At 40.9% G+C, this 24,674-nt stretch overlaps 1 protein-coding gene across 1 annotated transcript in view; it reads left to right on the top strand.

Annotated features, from left to right (window-relative positions):
* Positions 1-17,025, top strand: part of pex7 (peroxisomal biogenesis factor 7) — a 152,845-nt gene extending 135,820 nt beyond the window's left edge. The window contains 1 exon segment of the mRNA XM_065963816.1: positions 16,592-17,025. Within this exon segment, the coding sequence (XP_065819888.1) occupies positions 16,592-16,649 (58 nt within the window). The 3' untranslated portion in view covers positions 16,650-17,025.
* The last annotated feature ends 7,649 nt before the right edge of the window (positions 17,026-24,674 follow it).

Genomic DNA, 24,674 nt, shown 5'->3' with positions numbered 1-24,674 from the left:
CTTTATTAGTATGGTAAATAGTCAGTGTGTGTATGTTTATGTTTGTGTTTGTGTGTGTTTGTGTTTGTGTGTTTGTGTTTGTGTTGGTGTGTTTGTGTGTGTGTGTGTGTGTGTGTGTGTGTGTGTGTGTGTGTGTGTGTGTGTGTGTGTGTGTGTGTGTGTGTGTGTGTTTGTGTGTGTGTGTGTGTGTGTGTGATGAAAACTAAACACAGAGACTGGGTGGGAATTGTATCTGTGATGCAAAAGGAGTCTGTATTTTTTTGTTAGTTTTATTTTCAAATTAACTCAGCGAGCATTTCCTCGTCTGATTTCCGGTCGGGGTCGTTACATTCTGTCCAGCTTGATGCGTTTCATGCTTGTGCTCCGCAGCGTATTTAAAACAGAGCAGAGCGTAGTGGCACTGCTGGCCACGCTCTGGAGACGCTCGCTGTGGAAACACAATCGTTGACGGCAGCGGCACCTTTTGCATCACAGATCAAATTCCCACATTGTCTCTGTGTTTAGTATTCGTCACACACACAGACTATTTACCATACAAATGAAGTTTAGCATGTAGAAATATAATTATAGATAGGACCTTATAAACACTCTGTCTGCTGCTAAATGGCGTGACGGACTGTGTAGAAATTAGGAGTCATAGTGGAGGATGTGAGACGGCTCAGACGACACTCTGAGGACAGACTGTATATGTAGTTTAGTTTAACTTGTGTTCTACTTCTCGTCTTTTTTACAATAAATTACTGTAAAAATTGTTTGTAGTGTTTGGGTTGGCGTGTTAGTGTGTGTGCGCCTCAAACACAGTGGGGAGGTCCCTAGTCTCTGGCACTCATATTTTGGGGGCCCAGGACCTGAAAAGTTTGGGAACCAGACGCCTGCTGAGACGAGATCTCACAGAATCTTGGGTGATCAAACGTGACTACAGAAGAAAAACAAACATGGAGGATAATTAACGTCGTCAGCTGGCTCTTTTTTTTTTTCTTTGAGTGTATTGATTTGATTTGGTGTTGCTTCAAAATATTTTTTCTTTTAAAGCAGCACATACATCTAATTTATGTTTCATGTCACAGCTAAAGTAGTTGAGAAACCTGAGAAAAGGTTAAAGGTCACATATTCTGTAAAATCCTCTTCTCCATGTTCCTCTAACTCTAACATGTGTCTCTAGTCCGTCTACAAACCCCCCAATGATGAGAAAAGTCCATCCTCTCCGTCTTTTGCCTGCTCCACTTTTCAGAAAATGTGTACTCAAACAGGCCGTTTGGAAATTTTCCCTTCATGACATCACAAAGGGCAGTAGCCCCTCCCCCAGGTGGGTGACACTCCCACAGCTAGGTGTTTGTTCTGCCCTCTGAGTCTGCCTTCTCACCGTAAACAATAGGACATGGAGCGAGAAAGCCTGAGACAACCAAAGCTCTTCCAGAGAGGGGGCGTGGTCAGACACAGCTCATTTACATATTTAAAGGTACAGACACAGAAACAGCCTGTTCTGAGCAGGGCTGAAATAGAGAGGTTTATAGACATGATCAAATACAGGACCAGAGTGGATTTAGAACAAGAAACTTCACACACATGTTTTGAGGAGCTCTGAGACTTATTTGAAGTGGTTAAAAAGTAAAATAATATGTGGCCTTTAAATTAATGTTGTTATGAAAAGTTTGGGATGAATCATCTGGACTTTGGTTATTAGGCTGGGGTAATCAGGAAATCAAACGAGAGACCCTTTTGCACAGAGTCCTTCAATTTCAAACTGGAAAGGATGTTCAGATGTTTGAGGTGGGAGAGTATGAATCTTAAGAGAATCACTTTGATTTTCCATGATGCGTCACTGAGCTCTGATTGGACGTTTCATCTCTGCAGCTGAATGAGTTGTTCTGATATTTGATGAGAGTAAAAAGCAGATTGTGTTTCTGAGCGATGATGGTTAATCATGATCATCATAATCTATTGATTAAAGAGAAAACAAGACGGTCAGTGAAAAGGCTGTGTGGGCACTGAAGGAGGGATTGATTATTAAATTAAAGGAGAGAAAGACTAATTACCCACTTTGAGATAATACGCTGCTCCTGATGGAGATATGAGTGAATGAAGCGGCTCGATGGTTTGATTAGAGGCAGCAGTACACAAACCATTTACTATTCACCAAATGACCCACAATGCACCACAGACCACCTACCCGTTTCAGCCATGCAGCAACAATCGAGAGGGGCAGAAATGAACGGCAGCTCTGGATGAAAAGTGGCCTTTAAAGAGGCTGCTAATGATCAGTAATGTCACCATGATCACATTTAATTTGGTCCCGTGGAGTTTGAATAACAGGAGCTGCAAAGCGCGGTGCTTTTTACATCGAGGGGGAGAACACGACAGCTTTGTTTGACTGCAAACAAAAGAAACAAATGGATTCAGATGAAATTATTCATTCAGGATGTTTTAAATAAGAAGATGAGACTTTTTAAGCTCAGGTTTTAAATATTAGACAGAATGACTTAAAGGTCACAAATCCTCCTCCTCTTCTTCTTCAACCAGTGTAAATAATGAAGATCTCTAAATGAAGGCATAAAAAGACCAAACGTAAACCTTAAAAAGGGGCTGAGTATTCTTGTGAAAAGAGTTATGCATACATTTGTATAATTGGGTTGCTTCCGAGGTGACTGACAGGTTGGCAGGTCGCAGCTACAATCAAGGAACAAAGTTCTGAAGAGTCAGAATTTCCAACATGGCGACCACTAGTGTTGTAGAACTCCAGATCAGGTCTTGGTCTCGAGGTCACTTTTTGAAGGTCTCGGTCTCGTCTTGGAATCTAAAGCATTTTTACTCGGTCTTGTCTCGGTCTCAGACTGGGCAGACTCCAGATTTTAAATCAAGACCACCACTGATTGGCTATTTTCCCACGTCATTACTTTGATTAGAAGGGAAACGCCTCTTTTTAAAAGATTAATTAATTAATTTGCAGTTTGATTTGCCCCCAATTACGACCGCAATCTTAAAGGCTTTATATGTGATTTTTTGATCCAGCAGATGTCGCCCTTGAGCACCAGCATGAAACCAAAACAACTGGAGCTGCATTGTTGTGTTAGCATGCTAATGCTAGCGATCTTTATTATGCTGGTATCTTCACACTGCATGTAAATTTACCTGAAATGATCTAGAAACACAGTTAAGCAGTGAGTACAGTATGTTATTCTTCTTTTCTCTAGTCCCTCAATTAAACAACTTTTATACACGAGGGGAGGAGTCAGCCGGCCGTCCGGGCGATGTAAACAAAGTGAAGATAGGACTCTGAAAACTCTGAAAACATCACAGACAGTGGGACTCGGGTGTTACACCCATTGTAGACAGTCATGACTCACAGAGTTATTTTCAGAGGAGAAACTTGATTTATATTTAAGTGTTAGTGTGAAAAATCGTAGATTAAGCCTTTAAGGGTGTTAAGGTCTAAGTGAGTTAATGATTTTTCAGGGATATTTATGGTCTTGGTCTTGACTCGGTCTGGATCCCTAAATGTCTTGGTCTCGGTCTCGGAGCTCTCTGGTTCTCTTGGTCTCGGTCAATGTGGTCTTGACTATAACACTAGCGACCACTGTCATTGGGCTCCATAACACTTCCTCAGAAACCCATTATTTGACAACACTGAGACCACGTCCATGTTATCTACAGTCATTGTCCACACCTCAGAGTAAACCAAGGCAATCTGATCCAACATGGCCACTGTAGGGCATTGGATCACCTGAGTAATCACAGCACTGATTTAAAAACAGAAACATTGGAGCTCATGCAGCTGCAGAGCTGTGCCACACACGACCTGTAGGAAGGCGTTGTCTAAAAGCCAGAACAGGAAGTGACACAGATGTACATTCATTACAAACATGGATCTGTGGGGAGAAGTAAAAGCGTGCGGGGATGGGACGAGGGATTTGTAAGAAACAAAGCTATTAGCTGATAGCTTTTCTTTGACTGCCTCTGGCCACCAAACAGATGAGAGATAATTAACTTTCATAAAGCCGGCAGCAGCTGTCCTCCCAGCTCATCTCCCCACACGTTACCTTTTAGAGGTTTGTACAGATGCTACCACCAGGAGTGAGGAGAAATCAGAGGAAGAGGAGAGACAGATCATTGAGCCCTGTGTGCTCGTCGGTTGTTTCCCCCCGCTCACTTAACAAGCCCTCGACTTTGCTACAAGGAACAGGCTTGATTTTATGAGTGGTATTAAATGGAGAGGAAAATCCAGCCATCTGAGACAAAACAACAACCGTATTCTGTCACTCAGCTCATTTAATGAGTGATGGACGGCGCTCGTCTATTGGCGTTCGACTATAAATATAAGAGAAAGCTGAACGGCAGTGGTTGTATCAGGACTTCTTCAAATTTTTGTTTCACCTTTAGCAAAAAGAAAAGCAGGAAGCTACTCGTTTGATCTTTTTTAAGCCAGTTTAATATCATTTAACAAAAGTACAATAACCTTCACTGAAAAGCTATCAAGATCACAAGAGAACTACAAGATCACAGGAGAACTACAAGATCACAGGAGAACTACGAGATCACAGGAGAACTACAAGATCACATGAGAACTACAAGATCACAGGAGAACTACAAGATCACATGAGAACTACAAGATCACAGGAGAACTACAAGATCAGAGGAGAACTACAAGATCACTGGAGAACTACGAGATCACAGGAGAACTACAAGATCAGAGGAGAACTACAAGATCAGAGGAGAACTACAAGATCAGAGGAGAACTACAAGATCACTGGAGAACTTCAAGATCAGAGGAGAACTACAAGATCACAAGAGAACTACAAGATCACAGGAGAACTACAAGATCACATGAGAACTACAAGATCAGAGGAGAACTACAAGATCAGAGGAGAACTACAAGATCACAAGAGAACTACAAGATCACAGGAGAACTACAAGATCACTGGAGAACTACAAGATCACAGGAGAACTACAAGATCACAAGAGAACTACAAGATCACAGGAGAACTACAAGATCAGAGGAGAACTACAAGATCACAAGAGAACTACAAGATCACAGGAGAACTACAAGATCACATGAGAACTACAAGATCACATGAGAACTACAAGATCACAGGAGAACTACAAGATCATATGAGAACTACAAGATCACTGGAGAACTACAAGATCACAGGAGAACTACAAGATCACGGGAGAACTACAAGATCACTGGAGAACTACAAGATCAGAGGAGAACTACAAGATCACAAGAGAACTACAAGATCACAAGAGAACTACAAGATCTCAGGAGAACTACAAGATCACAGGAGAACTACAAGATCACATGAAAACTACAAGATCAAAGGAGAACTACAAGATCAGAGGAGAACTACAAGATCACAGGAGAACTACAAGATCACATGAGAACTACAAGATCACAGGGGAACAACAAGATCACAAGAGAACCACAAGATCACATGAGAACTAAAAGATCACAAGAGAACTACAAGATCACAGGAGAACCACAAGATCACAGGAGAACTACAAGATCACAGGAGAACTACAAGATCACAGTGGAACAACAAGATCACATGAGAACTTCAAGATCACAGGAGAACTACAAGATCACATGAGAACTTCAAGATCACAGGAGAACTAAAAGATCACAAGAGAACTACAAGATCACAGGAGAACCACAAGATCACAGGAGAACTACAAGATCACAGGAGAACTACAAGATCACAGGGGAACAACAAGATCACATGAGAACTTCAAGATCACAGGAGAACTACAAGATCACAGGAGAACTACAAGATCACAAGAGAACTACAAGATCACAGGAGAACTACAAGATCACAGGAGAACTACAAGATCATATGAGAACTACAAGATCACAGGGGAACAACAAGATCACAGGAGAACTAAAAGATCACAAGAGAACTACAAGATCACAGGAGAACTGCAAGATCACTGGAGAACTACAAGATCAGAGGAGAACTACAAGATCACAGGAGAACTACAAGATCAGAGGAGAACTACAAGATCACAAGAGATCACAAGAGAACTACAAGATCACAGGAGAACTACAAGATCACTGGAGAACTACAAGATCACAGGAGAACTACAAGATCACAAGAGAACTACAAGATCACAGGAGAACTACAAGATCAGAGGAGAACTACAAGATCAGAGGAGAACTACAAGATCACTGGAGAACTACAAGATCAGAGGAGAACTACAAGATCACAAGAGAACTACAAGATCACATGAGAACTACAAGATCAGAGGAGAACTACAAGATCACATGAGAACTACAAGATCACAGGGGAACAACAAGATCACAAGAGAACTACAAGATCACAGGAGAACCACAAGATCACAGGAGAACTACAAGATCACAGGAGAACTACAAGATCACAGGGGAACAACAAGATCACATGAGAACTTCAAGATCACAGGAGAACTACAAGATCACAGGAGAACTACAAGATCACAAGAGAACTACAAGATCACAGGAGAACTACAAGATCACATGAGAACTTCAAGATCATATGAGAACTACAAGATCACAGGGGAACAACAAGATCACAGGAGAACTAAAAGATCACAAGAGAACTACAAGATCACAGGAGAACTGCAAGATCACTGGAGAACTACAAGATCAGAGGAGAACTACAAGATCACAGGAGAACTACAAGATCAGAAGATCAGAGGAGAACTACAAGATCACAAGAGATCACATGAGAACTACAAGATCACAGGAGAACTACAAGATCACTGGAGAACTACAAGATTAGAGGAGAACTACAAGATCACAGGAGAACTACAAGATCACAAGAGAACTACAAGATCACAGGAGAACTACAAGATCAGAGTAGAACTACAAGATCAGAGGAGAACTACAAGATCACAAGAGAACTACAAGATCACAGGAGAACTACAAGATCACAGGAGAACTACAAGATCACAGGGGAACAACAAGATCACAGGAGAACTACAAGATCACATGAGAACTAAAAGATCACAAGAGAACTACAAGATCACAGGAGAACCACAAGATCACAGGAGAACTACGAGATCACAGGAGAACTACAAGATCACATGAGAACTACAAGATCACAGGAGAACTACAAGATATCAGGAGAACTACAAGAACACATGAGAACTACAAGATCATATGAGAACTACAAGATCAGAGGAGAACTACAAGATCACATGAGAACTACAAGATCACAGGAGAACTACAAGATCACAAGAGAACTACAAGAGAACTACAAGATCACGCGTGAATAAAGAGAATGTGTAAACAACATGTTTCTTTGTCTCTCTGAGGATGATTTGTTGTTCATTCTGTTTTGTCATGTTGATAAAGTGATGGAGAATACGATCAGGAGTCTGTATGTTGTGTTTTATTTTGAAAGTGACCGGACCACTGTGCGTTTCCTTGTCTGACTTCCTGTCCGGGTCGTTCCATTCTGTCGAGCTTGAAGTGTCCTTGCAGCGTACTCCATCGATAATAGGCTCTCAGCATATTTGAAATGAAGCAGAGCGTAGTGGCACGCTCGGTGAGGACGAGGAGCCTGGGCCGGCTCGAGCTGGGGCGGACTGGTAGTGTCGGTGCTCTCACTGTTTGCCTTTGCCTATTCTTTAAAAGAACACAAAGTGACTTCGTCAGAGTGAAACAGAACACCTGTTTCCTCCTCCTGTTATTCAGCTTGTGTTAATGATGTAGTAGTTTCACAAACCGGAGTGCTGCAGACCTTTTCAAAAAGGAAAAAACAGTAAAGTAAAGTCCCTGAGGAACACCCTGCAGACTCACAGCCACAGCTTGGGCTTTAGGTGGAGCCTCTGCAAACTGAAGCAATGCTCTGTGAAACCCTTTCCTGCACCGGCAAACACATTACAGAGAAGATGAAAAGAGAGAATAACTTCTGAAGGACATGAATGTATATGTTAAAATAAGAAGAAGTCACACGTCACAGTCTTCAGTATTAAGCTCGCGTTTGATGTTATTTAGTCATGCTTGTTGTGATTTCTCTCGCGGTGCTAGAGGAGCGGATTTTAGCAGCTGGTTTTTTATTTCTGCCAGGAAAAGTTGGAGCGGTTTGTTGTAGTAACACCAAGAAGCAAAATAATGAAAGAACACTCTGTTTTTGATCCTGAATTTCATTATTGCAGTAAATGAATTATAAGTGATGATAATAAGAAGAGGCAGCGAGTATTATCCAGAGTGCATATGTGAAAACGACGTTGTGGTAGTGGAAGAGGGTGTCCTTTTGCAGTCCTTTTGTATTTCCCACCATTTTTAAGCCCGCCGAGTGCTCACACTCAGCATGCTGAAATGGTCATAAAGAAGTGTGGCAGGCTTAATGTCTGTTGCATAACTAACACTGATACACTGATCTTACAAAGTACATTAAAGTGCCCTAAGAATGGTGTGAATAAAGAAAGAAATCTTCTTTACCGCCCTCTCTTTCCTCGACAGTCACACAGGTGATTCACATTGGGCAGTATAGCTTCTTTTGTTTTCTCAGGTGTTTTGTACTGATACCATGCATTCCCTTTATAATCCTATAGTCCTCCTGTCTGGCTGAAAACCTCTTAGATACACACTTTTCCTCTGGTCTTTCTTCCAGCTCCTCGGTTAGCGTCAGCCTCCTCCTCTTTGGCTCGCTTCAAATCCTCCAGGTAAACAGGAAGCAGCAGAGACGGACGAAAGGGAATGGATGGCAGGAAAGTGAGCTGAGCAGAGACGGAAATAAGAATGGGGGAAGAAAGTAACTTTGGAGAGAGGAGGAGGGAGTTCTTTACTGAAGGAGAGATGTAGGAATTTGGTGCGGTGCACTTTGGCGCCCACCGAAGGTCTCTGAGTGTAACTGCACTGTGTGCTGTAACTCCTCCCCCTTCTAGACGACCTGCATTTGTTGTCGATCAGAGGGCGGCGACGTTGACAAAGACGTTGTGAGAACCCAATGAACAACGTCGACTAACAAAGGTTCAGGAAAACTAAAGGATTGACTCTACTAGCGTCTACAGCCCGTTGTTAGCTGTTAGCATGTGGAGCATGTGTATGTGTGTTCAACTGTTACCATGACAACTACAGGCCGTGGCTAAATGCCGGCTTTGGAGAGGCTCATTTATTACATGCTAGCATGTTTGTTCTGCCTTCTCACCGTAAACAATAGGACATGGAGCGAGAAAGCACCGAGTACACCCAAGCCCTTCCAGAGAGGGGGCGTGGTCAGACACAGCTCATTTACATATTTAAAGGTACAGACACAGAAACAGCCTGTTCTGAGCAGGGCTGAAATAGAGGGGTTTATAGACATGATCAAATATAGGATCAGAGTGGATTTAGAACAAGAAACTTCACACACATGTTTTGAGGAGCTCTGAGACTTATTTAAACTTTTAGAAGAGGAGGATATGTCACCTTTAAAGGAATCAAGAAATGCAGAAAAATATCAATAAATTCTGCTAAATAAGATCGAAATTTCCCCCTAAATGTTCTTCTGAAGCTTCTTGTAATTTTTTTTTTGTATTCTGATCATCTTGCGGTCACTTGTATTTATTTTACAAACCTTTTAAATAATGTATTTTCCCTTTGTCTCTGCACTCAGACTCTCATCATACACTGTTGGTTTCTGGACTTCCTCCAGTTGAACGTTTCATGATGCCCTCCTCCTCCTCTGTGTGTTTGTTTTCCTTCTTTACTCCGCTGGGAAATTTATTTCTGTTTACAAGGCTCTGAACACTTTCTTTCCTTTTTTTTTAACAAAATGCAATTGAACCCCAGATGTCAGAGCCATCTTTTATCTGTAAATTGGAATGTAACCTTTAGAGTGTAATCTGATGTTGAGCTCGAGATGTACAGTATCAGTCTCTATCGCGCCGATACTTCCTCTGCCAGATGTTTTTCTACAGATCTCTCCTTCCTGGTACGCTCCTATGTTTGTTGTGTGTCTTCCCGCTCTGCTGGGTTATCTGTTCAGGATAAACAGAGCACTCACTCGCACACAAAAACACCAAGCTAACATACCCATGCCCCATCTGTTTATGCTACAGCCAGTCACTAGGGGGCAAAGGAATCCACAGGAATTCATTATCTGTCAAAAACTAATTTTCTTTGTGGTTAAAAGAATGTCTTGTGCCTTTTCCCAAAGATTTTTGTTCTTGAGTATTAACTGAGACTTCAGTGGTAAGAATCTTAAATAAAGAGTGTTGTTATTTCTAATATTTCCTCGATACCAAGTCATCAACGACCTCCTCAGCGGCCACAGGAAGTTGTAGTAATAATAAAATATCAGAATCAGAATCAGCTTTATTGGCCAGGTATGCTTAAACACACAAGGAATTTTACTTTGGTAAACTGTGTTCTCTTTGTACAAATATATAATATTAAATATCAACAATAAACATTAAAATAAGCAAAGACTAAATAAGATAATATAAGATAATAGTGCAGTGATGAGGTAAGTAAACATGAGGTAGTTTTTACAGTATTTACTTTAAAAAGTGTTTGTATATGATAATTTAAATTAAATAATGTATATTCTGCTAAGAGAATCGTAACATACATCCCTTCTTTCCCTTCCATCCAATCGTCACCTATCTTCCCGTCCTTCGACCACCTCCTCTGACCCCGACGCCCTGCTGCTCGTCTCTGTGGGGTTTCCTAATGTTGCAGAGGTTATTGTGTAGCTGAAGCGGCGTTCTCTTTGTGCGTTCTCTTTGTGCGTTCTCTGTGGGACTCGATGTTCAGCTGGCGTCTCTTTCAATAGCGCTCAGCCTCTTAGCCTCCGGTTTCTGCATTTTCCAAAATGAAACATCTCTCCTGATGTTTTTAAGTCCCTCTGTCTGCTTTCGTCACTCGTCCCTTTGACACCATCTCGTTGCTTTGTGGTCATACAAGATGCCGCTGAGATTGGCTCCTTGACAGCAGGTGAATTACCTCTGATTCTGCCGCTGACTATCTTCTCTTTTTCTTAGATTGTTATGACCACTAATTTGGCTCTTCCATCTTTATTTTCTGCTTCACAATAAGACAATTATTCATCATCATTTTAACACGAGTGTCTTCAGGAAGCTTCTGAATGAGTAGAGAAGAAGAAGAAGGAGAGACGGTTTAATGCGTCAAAGACACAGATGAAGTGTTTCAACTTTCAATCTGGACGACTCAGAAATCTTCCTGTTGGTTTTTAAGAACTTTATTCTGAAACTAATTTGATGTAGAATATATTTAAAGCGTCAGAATAGCCCTTTTTCTAATCCTGTAACAAAAATGTATTTTTCAGATACATATAGCTGCTTTCACACCTGCAGAAAACTCCTGAAGAACTCCTGATATTTCTATATATTTGCATGTGTGAACGCAAAAAACCTGAATTTTTCACTCAGACTTCACCTGGAGTTTCTCCTCCAGCCTCCTCGAATTTATTCTGCAGAAAGTCATTCATCAGGGTCATGAAGGCCCCAAGCCGATAAAGCGTCGGTTTTACAAACTTAATAAAGTATATCTTCATACTACAGTTTTTTCTGGAGCTTTTCCGCCTCTTGAAGAACCTTAGTAGTTGTTAAAGTTGTTCATGATAACCCTACTTTGCTTCCCTCGTCTTCCAGACTTCAAACTAATTGTATTAATCCCTCTGTTATTTATGCTTTTATTCTTTAAAGATAAACTTTATTGATCCCCCATGGGGGAAATTTGTGTTTGATGTCATCAGCTGTTTCAAACCATTTGACGTATTTTTGTAGACCAACCCCGTAGTAGCGTCACCATGAGGTCTAATGAGAATTCTCCTCTGGGATGTTTTCATTGGATTTTGGATCATTGCAGAAAATAATCTCTGTGGCAAACGCACGTTTCTGAAGAGTAGGTGTTTTGTTCAGCAGGATAATCTTCACAGATGAACGCCATTTTTATGATGTTTGAAGAGTTAATGCGGCCGACAGAAGTAAAAAGCTAACGTTATGCTACAAGCTAGCTACACCACGGTGGGATGATTGTGACGTCACTAGCGTTATGCTTCAGACGATCTCCGATAAACTAATCCACGTAGCTTAATAAATAGTTTACTAACATAATATTCACCTTAACCTAAAGATTAAACCTACAGGAGACATCTCCGACTAGTGAGAGAGTTCCCGCCCTCTGTGTCCGGCGTGATGACCTTTAATGTCCCCGACAACCACTGTAGTCACATTTAGCCTCTTGTTAGCAACCGCCTTTTTAAAGACGAGTAAAAACTTCAAACTTCACAAGTGGAGGTATTACCTAACGTAGTTTATGTGCTCTAACAAAACACCAACATCTCTTCAGCTTGTGTTAACCACAGACCTTATTTCAGGAGTCTAACCACAAACACATTCTAAATCCACTTTGACTTTTAGACGTTAGACCCCATGGTGCTCAAATGATAACTTCCTTCCTGGTTTTAGGACTCATTCCTGTGGCGCCCTATTACTTTTTTCTCTTGTTGTTTATTTAGTGTTTCTTTTTTAATATTCCTCTTAATTTAATGTGTGACAAGAACACAATTTGAAAAAACACCCTGTGGATATATTTACAGCATGTTTATTTACTCAGCCCTTTGTGTGTGTGTGTGTGTGTGTGTGTGTGTGTGTGTGTGTGTGTGTGTTAAAGCAGGCATATTTCTCTGTGCCTTGTCTTTGCATTACTAAAAGCTGAACTGGCCAATTAACTCTGACAGCCCCAAAACACTGCTTTCCTTTAAGGGGATTTTAATAGTTTCTCTGCCTCATTGCCTCGTACACTCCACACCAACGAGACAGATGGTGGAAGGAGAGAGGATTGCCTCCGACACAGCCTGACAGTCTGGTTATTACTCTCGTAAATTTTAGCCTACTTTTCCCAAAGAATAAAAATAATCTGCAGTAGATAAAAAATAAAGTTTTCCTCAGAGTTTCCACTGATCTAAGGAGTGTCAGGAAGATGTGATTTGAAAGTATTGGTTCATAAAGGCTGCTCAAAGTGAACACTTTGTGCAGGTTTGTTGATTGCATCAGACGAGCAGTTTTGCAAATATGGAGATGGGCGATTTTATCTGAAAATGATCATTCTTTTAAAACAGCTTTTTCCAAATCCCTTTTGTTTTAGCTCTGGTTTCTGTTCCTGCTTTCAGTTTCTCCACAAATGTTCTGCCCAGCACAGTGTGTTCAGTTATTATGAACCACCGTGGTGAAAATAGTACCTTTACTCGAGAACTACCCCTGTATTTGAAAATTACACTTGTTGAAAACACTCACAGCTCAGATGATTTTAAATAGCCCGTGGCGCCCGTTTCATGATGAAAGCCTGCCAGAAAAAAGCCATGATGGGAAATTGAGATTGCGTTGCATATCAGTGTGACATTTGTGTCAGGTAAGAAAGCTACTTCAGTGTTATGATGGCTGACAGTCATCATAACTAGCCAGCAACATTCAAGCAACGACAACATATCTTGTTGTGGGGAGTCGGGTCTATTTAAAAGAATAAATAACGTATATTATAAACACTTTACAATACACATATTTTTAAAGGGGACATATTCTGAAGAATCCACTTCTAAAGTGTTTTTGAACATGTATCTGGGTAACCTGAGCGTCTACTGACCCACAAAATGTGAAATAAACCCACCCAGTCCTTTGTTTGTGGTCTGCATAAGTCTTACAACACAGAGAAAAATGCTCTGTTTCAAATGTGTCATACCATTTAAAGAGACACACACACCAAAACGGAGCGTTCTGAGAGAGCTGGTTTATACAGGGTCACAAACCTCCTCTGGTGCTTGATTCATGTTATATTTTGACCAAAGCACAGCACAGATGTTTCATTTAGACCACAGGGGACTGTTTGAAAAGGTGGAGGAGGGGACTGTTTGAAAAGGTGGAGGAGGGGGAGGATATGTCCTCTTTAATGTTTTATTTTGCGTATTTGCATTAGATAGGACAGCATAAGAGAGTCAGGAAACGTCGGGAGCAGAGAGTGCGGGATGATCTGCAGCAAAAGGACAAGGTCAGACCTGAACCCACAGCAGCTGACGACTCCAGCCCCTAGGCCACCGCTAGGCCATTGACACCCCAATATACACAAGTTTACAGAGCGGATAAATGTGCCTAATGATCAGAGGCTTAATATCAGACACACAGAATGCCTCCTGCGTTTGAAAGCGTCTCCCTTTGGTGACAATTTCCCGTCAGTGGTCCCCATTATGTGATTGTTCAAACAGAGCAGTGTCCCATTACTGTGATAATTACAAGAACACACACACATAAACAAAAAGAACTGACCCAGAAGGAACACGAGGTGCGGACCCTAGCTGGTGTTGCATTATCCTTTAACGCCTGGGGCGGTCAAATTGTCCAGTCAAATTGTCATTGACACTACATAGAGTCTTACATCGCTTGCCTGCCCACCCATACACACACACACACACACACACACACACACACACACACACACACACACACACACACACACACACACACACACACACACACACACACACACACTGCTGTGACATCCTCTGTCAGTGCAATTAGGACTTCTTGACTCTTAATCAGTTTAATTAGGCTGGCTGAAAAGGCCAGTGTGTGGTTTAGTCAGATAAACGAGCAGGAACGACTGGCCTTTGTTTGCTCATTAAACCAAACAAAAGATTCAGTTAAAAATCTGCAGAGAAAAACAACAACAGTCGCTGACACACCGGTGTGGCTGTTAAAACTCCGCAGAAGGTCCTGCTTTCAGACTGAGCTTGTGCATAATGAAGACGGAATAAACAGATCCTCCGTTCTGTCTTCGGCTGTTAGTTTCTTTGATTTTTTTTGCCCCTCTGAATGTCCTTGTTTGACACTGCAGCAAAAACTCCACAGGGGGCCGTAACAGAATAACAGATGTGTGTACATCCAGCGTTTCCCTCGAATATTGAAATGAAGATAACTTTTTCAAAGGTTTTTGTCAATCTGTGTGTATTTTCCAATTCATTTGTTTCTCTGGTTTTTGACTTGTACAAACATTCAAGATAGTCTTTGCTTCCTTTTATTTTGCTTCCCGACTTCAAAACAATAGAAGTTCAACAAAGACATGTGACGCAACAGTGTCTTTTAATCATTTAGTTTCTGTCTTTAATTTTTATCTTTTGTTGTATGTCATTGATTGATTTAAAGGCTTTATATGCAATTTTTTTGATCCAGTAGATGTCGCCCTTGAGCACCAGCATGAAACCAAAACAACTGGCGCTGCATTGTCGTGTTAGCATGCTAATGCTAGCGATCTTTATTATGCTGGTATCTTCACACTGCATGTAAATTTACCTGAAATGAGCGTGATCTAGAAACACAGTTAAGCAGTGAGTACAGTATGTTATTCTTCTTTTCTCTAGTCCCTCAATTAAACAACTTTTATACACGAGGGGAGGAGTCAGCCGGCCGTCCCGGCGATGTAAACAAAGTGAAGATAGGACTCTGAAAACTCTGAAAACATCACAGACAGTGGGACTCGGGTGTTACACCCATTGTAGACAGTCATGACTCACAGAGTTATTTTCAGAGGATAGACTTGATTTCTACATTTAAGTGTGAAAAATCACAGATAAAGACTTTAAGCCAAATAATACTGTCAATGGGTCCAAAATAGGAACATAAAAAGTGTGACAACTAAAGTCTCCACAGTTTGAAATGTTGAAAACAAACGTAAATTTCAAGGAATGGATTCAAACTCTGCATCCTGATCTTAAGTCCGTTGTAAGCATTAGCATGTCCTTTATGAAATGCAGTAATACGTGTTCTTCATCTCCATGCCATAATCATAAGCCAATGGTTGCTGATCTCTTACCAAGCCCATTGGTTCCCAACCAATTTGGGGTCGGGGCACCTCTAGAGGGCGACTAAAGATGGTGAAGTCTGAGCTCCCCTGAGTTTTTTAGGAGATTTCTGCAAGTGTGAAAGCCCTAATAGTCTGAGTCACACATTCACTGGATCCTAATATAGCGCTAAGGATTTCCTGCGACCATGTGGATAAAGACAAGGGGCACTCAAATAGAGCAATATGCACACACACACACACACACACACACATAAATAGATGACATGATTCCCTAGATTCATGCTCAACTGAATCTGTGCAATTTTCTCAATGAATGCTGATTTATTCATGACTGCCCCATTACAATGAGAGCCCTCTAATGGGAGTCCTGTGAAATGGAAGTGGATGGTGTGTGTGTGTGTGTGTGTGTGTGTGTGTGTGTGTGTGCGTGTGCGTGTGCGTGTGCGTGTGTGTGTGTGTGCGTGTGCGTGTGTGTGTGCGTGTGTGTGTGTGTGTGTGTGTGTGTGCGTAAGGGGCCAAGGTTGGTGGAGATGATTGAATACCAGACTTTATATTCCGTTTCCTTCTACATCGGTTTGTCTTAGCTGTAACTTTACAAAAAGAATAGCAATTCTCGCTGCTGTTGAGTGGAGGACTTCCTGTTGGTGTGAGCAAGAAAAGCAACAATAATTATTTTAACCTCTTTCATCTGCTCTGAACGTAACAAGAAACTTAAAGCTGTAGTTCCTCAGGCTTTTCACATGCAAGGGGCCTCCATCATACACTTTAAATATTAATATTTGAAGCCTAAGTGTCGTCCCCCGTCTGTCCCTGCAGGGGGCGCTGGAGTCCCATCGATGGCGGTCTCCATGCTGGAAATGCTGTCTCAGTCTAACTTTCAGTCAACCTAACGACAGGCTGAGAGCTGGAGCTGAGGCGGGTTTTAAACCTCCTGACAAACCGTTACACCGCGCCCACCTGTCAATCAGGTCAGCTACACGCCTTATTGTGAATAACTCTTATCCTTCATCAAATCAAAACTGATGAGTCATCAAAACATTCACCCCCCGTACAGTGTGTGTCCATCCAGACATGAGCTAATCACACCTATTTGGTTTTTTGAACCAGGCTGTAAACATGTTCATCTCTGCTGTAAAAACAGGCTTTTTAGAATGGGTGTGTATGTGACTTCCTGTGCTTCTGCAGCCAGCCTCTAGTGGACACTCCAGGAACTGCAGGATGTTACACTTTTCACTTTTCTAATTTTTTCTGAAACCGACATGTTTCTTGCATTCACTACTGTCAACAAAGATAGATTTGTAACATTGTGTATTCCCTCTGTCGTACAAATACTGTGCAAAGAATCCAAAGTACAAAACTCTGGGCTTGAAAAAGGGTTCCCAGATAATCGAGTGAAACAGTTGGCACCTCCACGTCTTTTATAATCTGATCTGTTCTGACTTCAAGATCAATCAGCTCACAGAAAGAGGGCTTATTCTTTTACTGTATCCACAGATTTTATTACAGCTTTGAGTCAGTCGCCTCCGGTCAGAGTTTAAAACGTTTTCTCTTCCTGCTGCTGTCGAGTCGGATCTGTTCAAACCTTGAAGCTATTGCTGTATGTTACACAACAAATTTTCTGGAAGAACATATTTGAATAAAGTCTCTCCTGAGGAGTTTTGGCTCCTCTGCTTTTTACACAGATGGCATTTTATTTGGTAATTAAAAAGACGGACTGTGTTGACATCCCATCATCATTGGCATTTTAAACATTATACTGTATTCAGGAGTTATTGAAGATGCAACTTTTCGGCTGCCTAAAATAAAATAAAAATCAACAGTTTAAAAAAAAGTGTGTGTCTCAAAGTTCAAGATGTAGCGCCGAGCTCTGACAGCAGCAGCAGCCTGGAGGAGGAAGACGGTGAAAGCCGAGCTGACGAGGGAGAGACGGACTCCCTGCTGACATGAGAAGACAGGAAACACAAAATGTAGGTTACAAAGGAAAAACCATACCGCTCCTTTTTTAATCAACAATTTCAAACAAACCAGTAGGTCTGCAACACGTCATTAAACATATTTTTTATTTAATCTCCCAAACCATTTTTTTGATATTGGTTAAAGGAAGAATGTGTGACTTTTTGATCCAGTAGATGTCGCCCCTGAGCTCCAGCATGAAACCAAAACAAACTGCTGTTTGGCCACGCCTCCTCCATACTGAAGGCTCCGCCCTCCTCCAGAGACACACCTCCAACCCCCCTCCACTCACATGACGGAGTTATGAATTGGAACTAACCATAATTAAACACCATTTAGCGCAAGTGGTGGAAAAAAAATCGTCCTCAGCTCGAGCATTGTTGTGTTAGCCTGCTAATGTTAGCGCTCTTTAGTTAGCTTGTAGCGTCACATTGTTGTGTTAGCATGCTAATGTTAGCACTCTTTAGTTAGCTCGTAGCTTCACATTGTTGTGTTAGCATGCTAATGTTAGCGCTCTTTAGTTAGCTCGTAGCTTCACATTTCATGTAAACTGACACAGAATGAGCGTGATCTAAAAACTCTTACTAACATCCAAATAATCAGTGAGTATGTTCTTCTTCTTCTCTCTAGTTCTTGACTAAAACAGCTTTTATACACAAGGGGAGGAGCCGGCCGTCCCGTCCATGTAAACACGGCTCTGACAACAACACAGCCAGCGGGACTCGAGCTTCTCCCTCATTGTAGACAGTCAGGACTCAGAGACACATTTACACAGGACAGACTTTATGATTTATTGATGTGGAACATGTCGATCGTTCTTCCTTTAAGAGAGCTTGAACTTCATCAGCTCTGTTCCCCCATGAGGTGATGGGCTACCTCCTGTACTACGCAGACATCCTGCTCTTTACATAAACTCAGACTGAGTCCTTCCTGCAGCAGCTTGTGCTCGACACTGTGCCCTTTCTCCCCACCTTTCCTGACTCCATTCAGCTATTTCAAACAAATTCAGAAATGTCCAAAAATAGTTTAAAAATATAGAAATCTTCAGAAAGATAAAAAGGGAAAGACACAGACTGAGTTATCATGCAGCTGGGGGCTGAGTGGGCTGAAGCTGGTTTTAGTCTCATTATTTCTCACATTGTGGCTGTGGACAGATCAATACGATTTTCTTCTAACAGGTAATGAGCATTGTCTTCGACCCAGTGATTCTTATAAGCCTCATTCGAGCATCAGTGAAACACAGTTGACAGGTCTTATCGCTCTTGAATCTGAAACAAGAAATGGTTTGCCGCCCACAGACATCGCTTCGGTTCAATAGACGAGAGCTCAAGGAGCCAGATTTTTCAGATTGCTTTGTACTCGAGGCTTTTTCCCCCTCCTCAAATCTTTTGCATTTATGTATTTCACTTATGTCTTTGTGTAGCCCTGCCCAACCTTGAGGGCTTGGAGAAGCAGCCATGCGTACCGTTCAATCAATAGAATCAGTCGGTGTAGTCGGGGGAAAGCCATTCTTGATTTTTTTTTTTAAAGAGCCAATCCTGGAAACTGTCCCCAAGCGTACAGGATAACTTGGTTTTTAAAAAGAATGAAGAAGAAGAGATTGATTAATTTGGGGTGCCAGTCAGAGTCCGATCTGACAAATGAAAAATAAATGCTTTAGTCAAACCGCACAAAATGATAACCAAGGACTAAAAAATGGTCTGGTGACCAGTGGTGGTTCTAGAGCCTGTTGGGGCCCTCGTACCAACGTTCAGTGGGGCAACCGGAATGAGTTTCTGTCAGGTGGGGCCCCCCTAAAACCTAAATTCCACCAGATAAGGAGCATCAATTTACCACAGAGCAGATCGAGTGGGACAGGAAGTCAGACACCAAAACAACATTAAAACATCCAGTTTATTTTCAGAATAAAACACTCATTTTTGACGGTTCATAACAACGACCTCATGTGTGTTTGTTTATGTGTTTATAAGGTTTTTTTTACCACATACTGTACATTATTTTATCTCACGGAATCTGAAGGCTTTTTATTGACGACGGCCAAATGAAGAATATTTTCTCTCTAGGTGTCAGTCTTCAAGTCTTCACCCTTTCTTCCACAAGTGGAGTTCTGGCATCAATACACATCATGGCCTGTGATAAAATACTGCAGCATCGGATTCTTTTGTGTAAATCTCCCCAGAGACCCTCAATGCAGCGGTGGACAAAGGGCAACGGACATGTACAGCCCAAATGATTTCCATTAGGTTTCTTACTTTGGAGCCTTTCTGTATTTTTAACAGGCTGGATGTTTGTTTTATTTTTTGCCATCTGCAGCAGATTTCCATTGTTGCTCTTTGGCATCCTGCTGTTTGCCTGTCGGTGTGTTTTACTGCAGGAGGTGTGTCCTGGCTGGAGGCTCATCAGCAGGATCAGCTGCACCCGACTTGTCACAGTTCAGTATGCAGTACTATTCAGTAGGAGTTTCAGTAGACTGAACCCTCGTGGTCATTCAGTATGCATTTTTTGGGTCCACCTCAGTATACTGAACATTTCAGTATGGATACTAACTTCCGGGTTTTATGCAGTATGGATCGGATGCGTGCTTTCAGGAAATGAATTGTGTTTTACCCACAATGCTGTGCGAAATTAAACGTAAATCGTCACGTCACGTCCGCCTCCAAATCAAAACAAACGAGCGTGGATTAATTTAATCAATTTTTAATCTAGAGTTAAAGTCCCGACTGAAATCACTACTTTAAATTAACAACAGAAAATATAACAAATATCTGCATTATTATAAAACCTTTCCCCCTCTATTTAAATAATGATTTAACTATTTAAATAATGATTTAACTATTTAAATAATGATTTCACTATTTAAATAATGAGTTCACTATTTAAATAATGATTGCACTATTTAAATAATGATTTAACTATTTAAATAATGATTTCTCTATTTAAATAATGATTTAACTATTTAAATAATGATTTCACTATTTAAATAATGAGTTCACTATTTAAATAATGATTTAACTATTTAAATAATGATTTCTCTATTTAAATAATGATGTCACTATTTAAATAATGATTTAACTATTTAAATAATGAGTTCACTATTTAAATAATGATGTCACTATTTAAATAATAATTTAACTATTTAAATAATGATTTAACTATTTAAATAATGATTTCTCTATTTAAATAATGATTTAACTATTTAAATGTGTCTTTATTGGTTTATTTTATATTCTGTATATTACTGTCTTTCATTTGTTCTTTATGTACTGTATGTTATTAAGTTATTTAATCTTTTACTTGATTTACATTGTGATATTGTTTTTTGTTTACCTGACTGTATATGAGCATTACTCTTCTTGAATAAAGATAAACAAAAAAAACAATAAAACGGGTGAATGCAGCCGGTTCTGGAAACGTAAATGACGTCACTTCCTCACTGAATGAATCAGACGAAGTAGGAACAAATATCTGCCTACTGTGTGTGCACACTGAATACTAGGTACTAACAGTATGCAGCACGGATAGTATGTACTGCATACTGCATACTGCATACTGAAAGATTCAGTATGTACTTGGCAATTCGGATATGGCCCTGGTGTACTCGGGTCTACAAAGATCTGTGGGTTTCCCTCATCCTCTCTCTCCCTCTCTCTCTCTCTCCCACACACTGATGATGCAGATTAACTCCTCATAACTCTTGTTGTTGATTCAAAAAACTAGTTTTGCAATAATCTATTTGTTTTCTTTGATGAACTTCTGACTCCTCCCGTCTTTTGCCATGAAGTAAAAAAAACTCAGATTTGACTGGCATTATTTACCAGACTTGTTCGATATAATTCAGACTCTTTACCGACCCATGAAAACTCTGATTATGCACAAATGAAATCGCCCACTGCATCACAGATTTACTAAACATCAGAGCAATGAAATCTCAAATCTGTTGGTTTGATGGAGACAGAGTTAATGCAGCAGAGGAACTTTTTGCAGGTGGAAAAAGTGGGACTGTTTTGATGCTGTTATCCTGTTATGTATGCTTTAAACGTCCCCAGTATCTCACCTGCACACTGAGACAAACTGTACAACAGCAGCTCGGCAGAGAGAGCAGCTGGTGAACAGAGAGGAGTATCATTACTCTCTAAACGAAAGACAACACCAGCCCGTCCAGTAACAAAGTAAACTGATTCTGTTCCATTATGTGTGTGTGATCTGAGCGGCGAGCAGCACTTCCTCTAATGAATGCCTTTGCTAATAGCTCGTTCGCATTTGAGCACACATTATCACAGAAAGGCTGCTGACAAACACTTTGTTGTTGTGACAGATTTGCAAACTAACACAACATCTGTCTTCAGATGTGAGCGCTTCAGAAGTGCTGATCGCGACGAGTTTTAATATAAAGTAGTGTCGTTTGACCCCCAATGATAAATACATCAGAGGCAGTTTATTGATCAGTGTTTGAAACTAAAAAAAAAACACCATCAACGTGTGCCAGTTCTTTACTGCACAGCCTTTTTTAAGTGCTGTAGATGTTATCGGTGTAACATGTTTTTCCACTGTGACGTCATGTTAGAGCAGTGAGCGTTTAGAGGGAGTGAGGAGGTTAGGAGCACGTTGCACAACCTGAAAAATGAAGCTAATGCTGAAGTGTAAAATCCTGCAGTTCCTCGAGTCACCACTAGAGGCTGACTGCAGAAGCACAGGAAGTCACATACACACCCATTCTAAAAAGCCTGTTTTTACAGCAGAGATGAACATGTTTACAGCCTGGTTCAAAAAACCAAATAGGTGTGATTAGCTCATGTCTGGATGGACACACACTGTACGGGGGGTGAATGTTTTGATGACTCATCAGTTTTGATTTGATGAAGGATAAGAGTTATTCACAATAAGGCGTGTAGCTGACCTGATTGACAGGTGGGCGCGGTGTAACGGTTTGTCAGGAGGTTTAAAACCCGCCTCAGCTCCAGCTCTCAGCCTGTCGTTAGGTTGACTGAAAGTTAGACTGAGACAGCATTTCCAGCATGGAGACCGCCATCGATGGGACTCCAGCGCCCCCTGCAGGATCAGATGGGTGACATCACTCAGGCTTCAAATATTAATATTTACAGTCTGAGGTTGCAACGTGTCTATTTGCAGCAAAGAGGGGATTCTAGTGTCAGATTTTTTTTAAAGGCCTGCGCACCATTGAAATGGTTAATGAAAGTCTTGAATAACGAGCATATCGACTCGACAGGATGTTTTTTTTTTTGTCAAATGCCTGACAGAGTTTTTTTGTTGGCAGCCTTGAAACAGTAGGGGTGAGAGAGAAAAACAAGTGATTCAGCCTTTTAGAGAGGGTAAGGAGCTCAGACATCCAGAGGGAGGGAGCTCACTGTTTAGCTGCTGCCTCTCTGAATCCAAAGAAGCCCACTGAGGGGGTGGGGGATGGGCGCGGATCAGGATCCTCCCTTTGGAGTTTTTTGTGCACGTCTAACTGGTGGCAGACTTAAGGGGCGAACAAAGAACTCACTGGAGGGATTATGTATTTTATCTGGTCTGGGATCCCCTCAGGATACCCCAGGAGGAACGGGAAACTGCTGCTGCTGTGAGCTTTAATTTATATCCACACAGCCGTGAACAATGGCTGCTTAACAACTAGAGTGTCATGATTTGGTCTGTTTAGTTTTGTTTTTCACAGTTTAGATGTATTTATGGTGTTTCCTATAGTCTTCAGTGTTTCCTGTGTTTTTTTGTGATTTCATATCCGTGTGTCTAGTGTGTCTTGATGTTTCATTCTTGAGTTCTGTGTGTCTTCAGTGTTTCATGTATATATTTTGTAGTTGTCCTCAGTGTTTCTTGTCTTGTGTTCATTCCTTCCTCTGTGTTTCCCTCCAGTTTAATTGCCCTCATTATCTTCACCTGTGTTTGATTCCCCCTGTGTCTATTTAGTCTCTGTGTTTCTTCCCTTCTGTGTTAGATCGTTGTATGTGAGTCTATGTTGGATGTCGGTCGTCTTCTGCTCTAGTGTTTTGACTTCTAGTTTTTGGTTTAAAGTAAGTTTTGTTTTAAGCCTTTTTGTCAAATTAAATCTTATTTCAAGTTTCTGCAATTGGGTCCACCTCCTCTTTGTATTTTTCATCAATCTGCTCATGACATAGAGTTTGATTCATTATATTTGCATGTTACTGACATCCAAAGCATTTTTAAGGCTGACTTCATATTCTTCTGCTTCATACACAAAACTACTGTGAGGCTGCAAACACAGTGCACAGAGGAATCTTTTTGCGGCTGACAATCTGGCAAAAGAAACCCACAATTTGACGAGCCGCCATTACTGTGGTGGCGTCTCACTTCGGCAGCTGAAGGTTTGAATGCGAGCTGTCCTAAAATGTGAAAAATGTTTACAACAAAAGAAAGGACTTCAGGAAGAACCTGTGGACTTCTACAGTTGACTAACAATCTGTGCAACCTGTTGAAAACTGGACAATATTTATACATGAACCGTGTAATATCTACGCTGTTAATCCATCAGTGTATATTCATATTTGTAAATATTGTTTATATTTTCAATTACCTGGGCTTAAACATAGCTTATTACTTACACTACTTTATTATTGCTTTCACTTGGTACTTGTGCTTATTATATTGTTACACTATTTTTATTTTCTTTTATTTTATATTGTGAACATATCTGTACTTCCTACTGATTTTTGGTGTTGTGAGCCACTGTAGCAAACACATTTCCCCCTGGGATTAAGAAAGTATTTCTGATTCTGATTCTGAACAGTCGTGACAAACTTTGATATAATCTGTGATGACATGCTGTTTACAATCAAAGCTCAGTCACACAAACAGAGAACATTTAGTTTAAGACAGATCAATACATAACTCTTCAGTCTGGATTACTGCGCCCAGATGCTTTAAATGGCATCAGTTAACAGTTTAAACGCTTCAGGGCAACACAAGGAAGTGT

Source organism: Labrus bergylta, chromosome 15, assembly GCF_963930695.1.
Source record: "Labrus bergylta chromosome 15, fLabBer1.1, whole genome shotgun sequence".
Lineage (NCBI taxonomy): Eukaryota > Metazoa > Chordata > Actinopteri > Labriformes > Labridae > Labrus > Labrus bergylta.
Note: the sequence above shows the minus strand (reverse complement) of the source record. Positions and strands in the feature narration are given on the sequence as shown.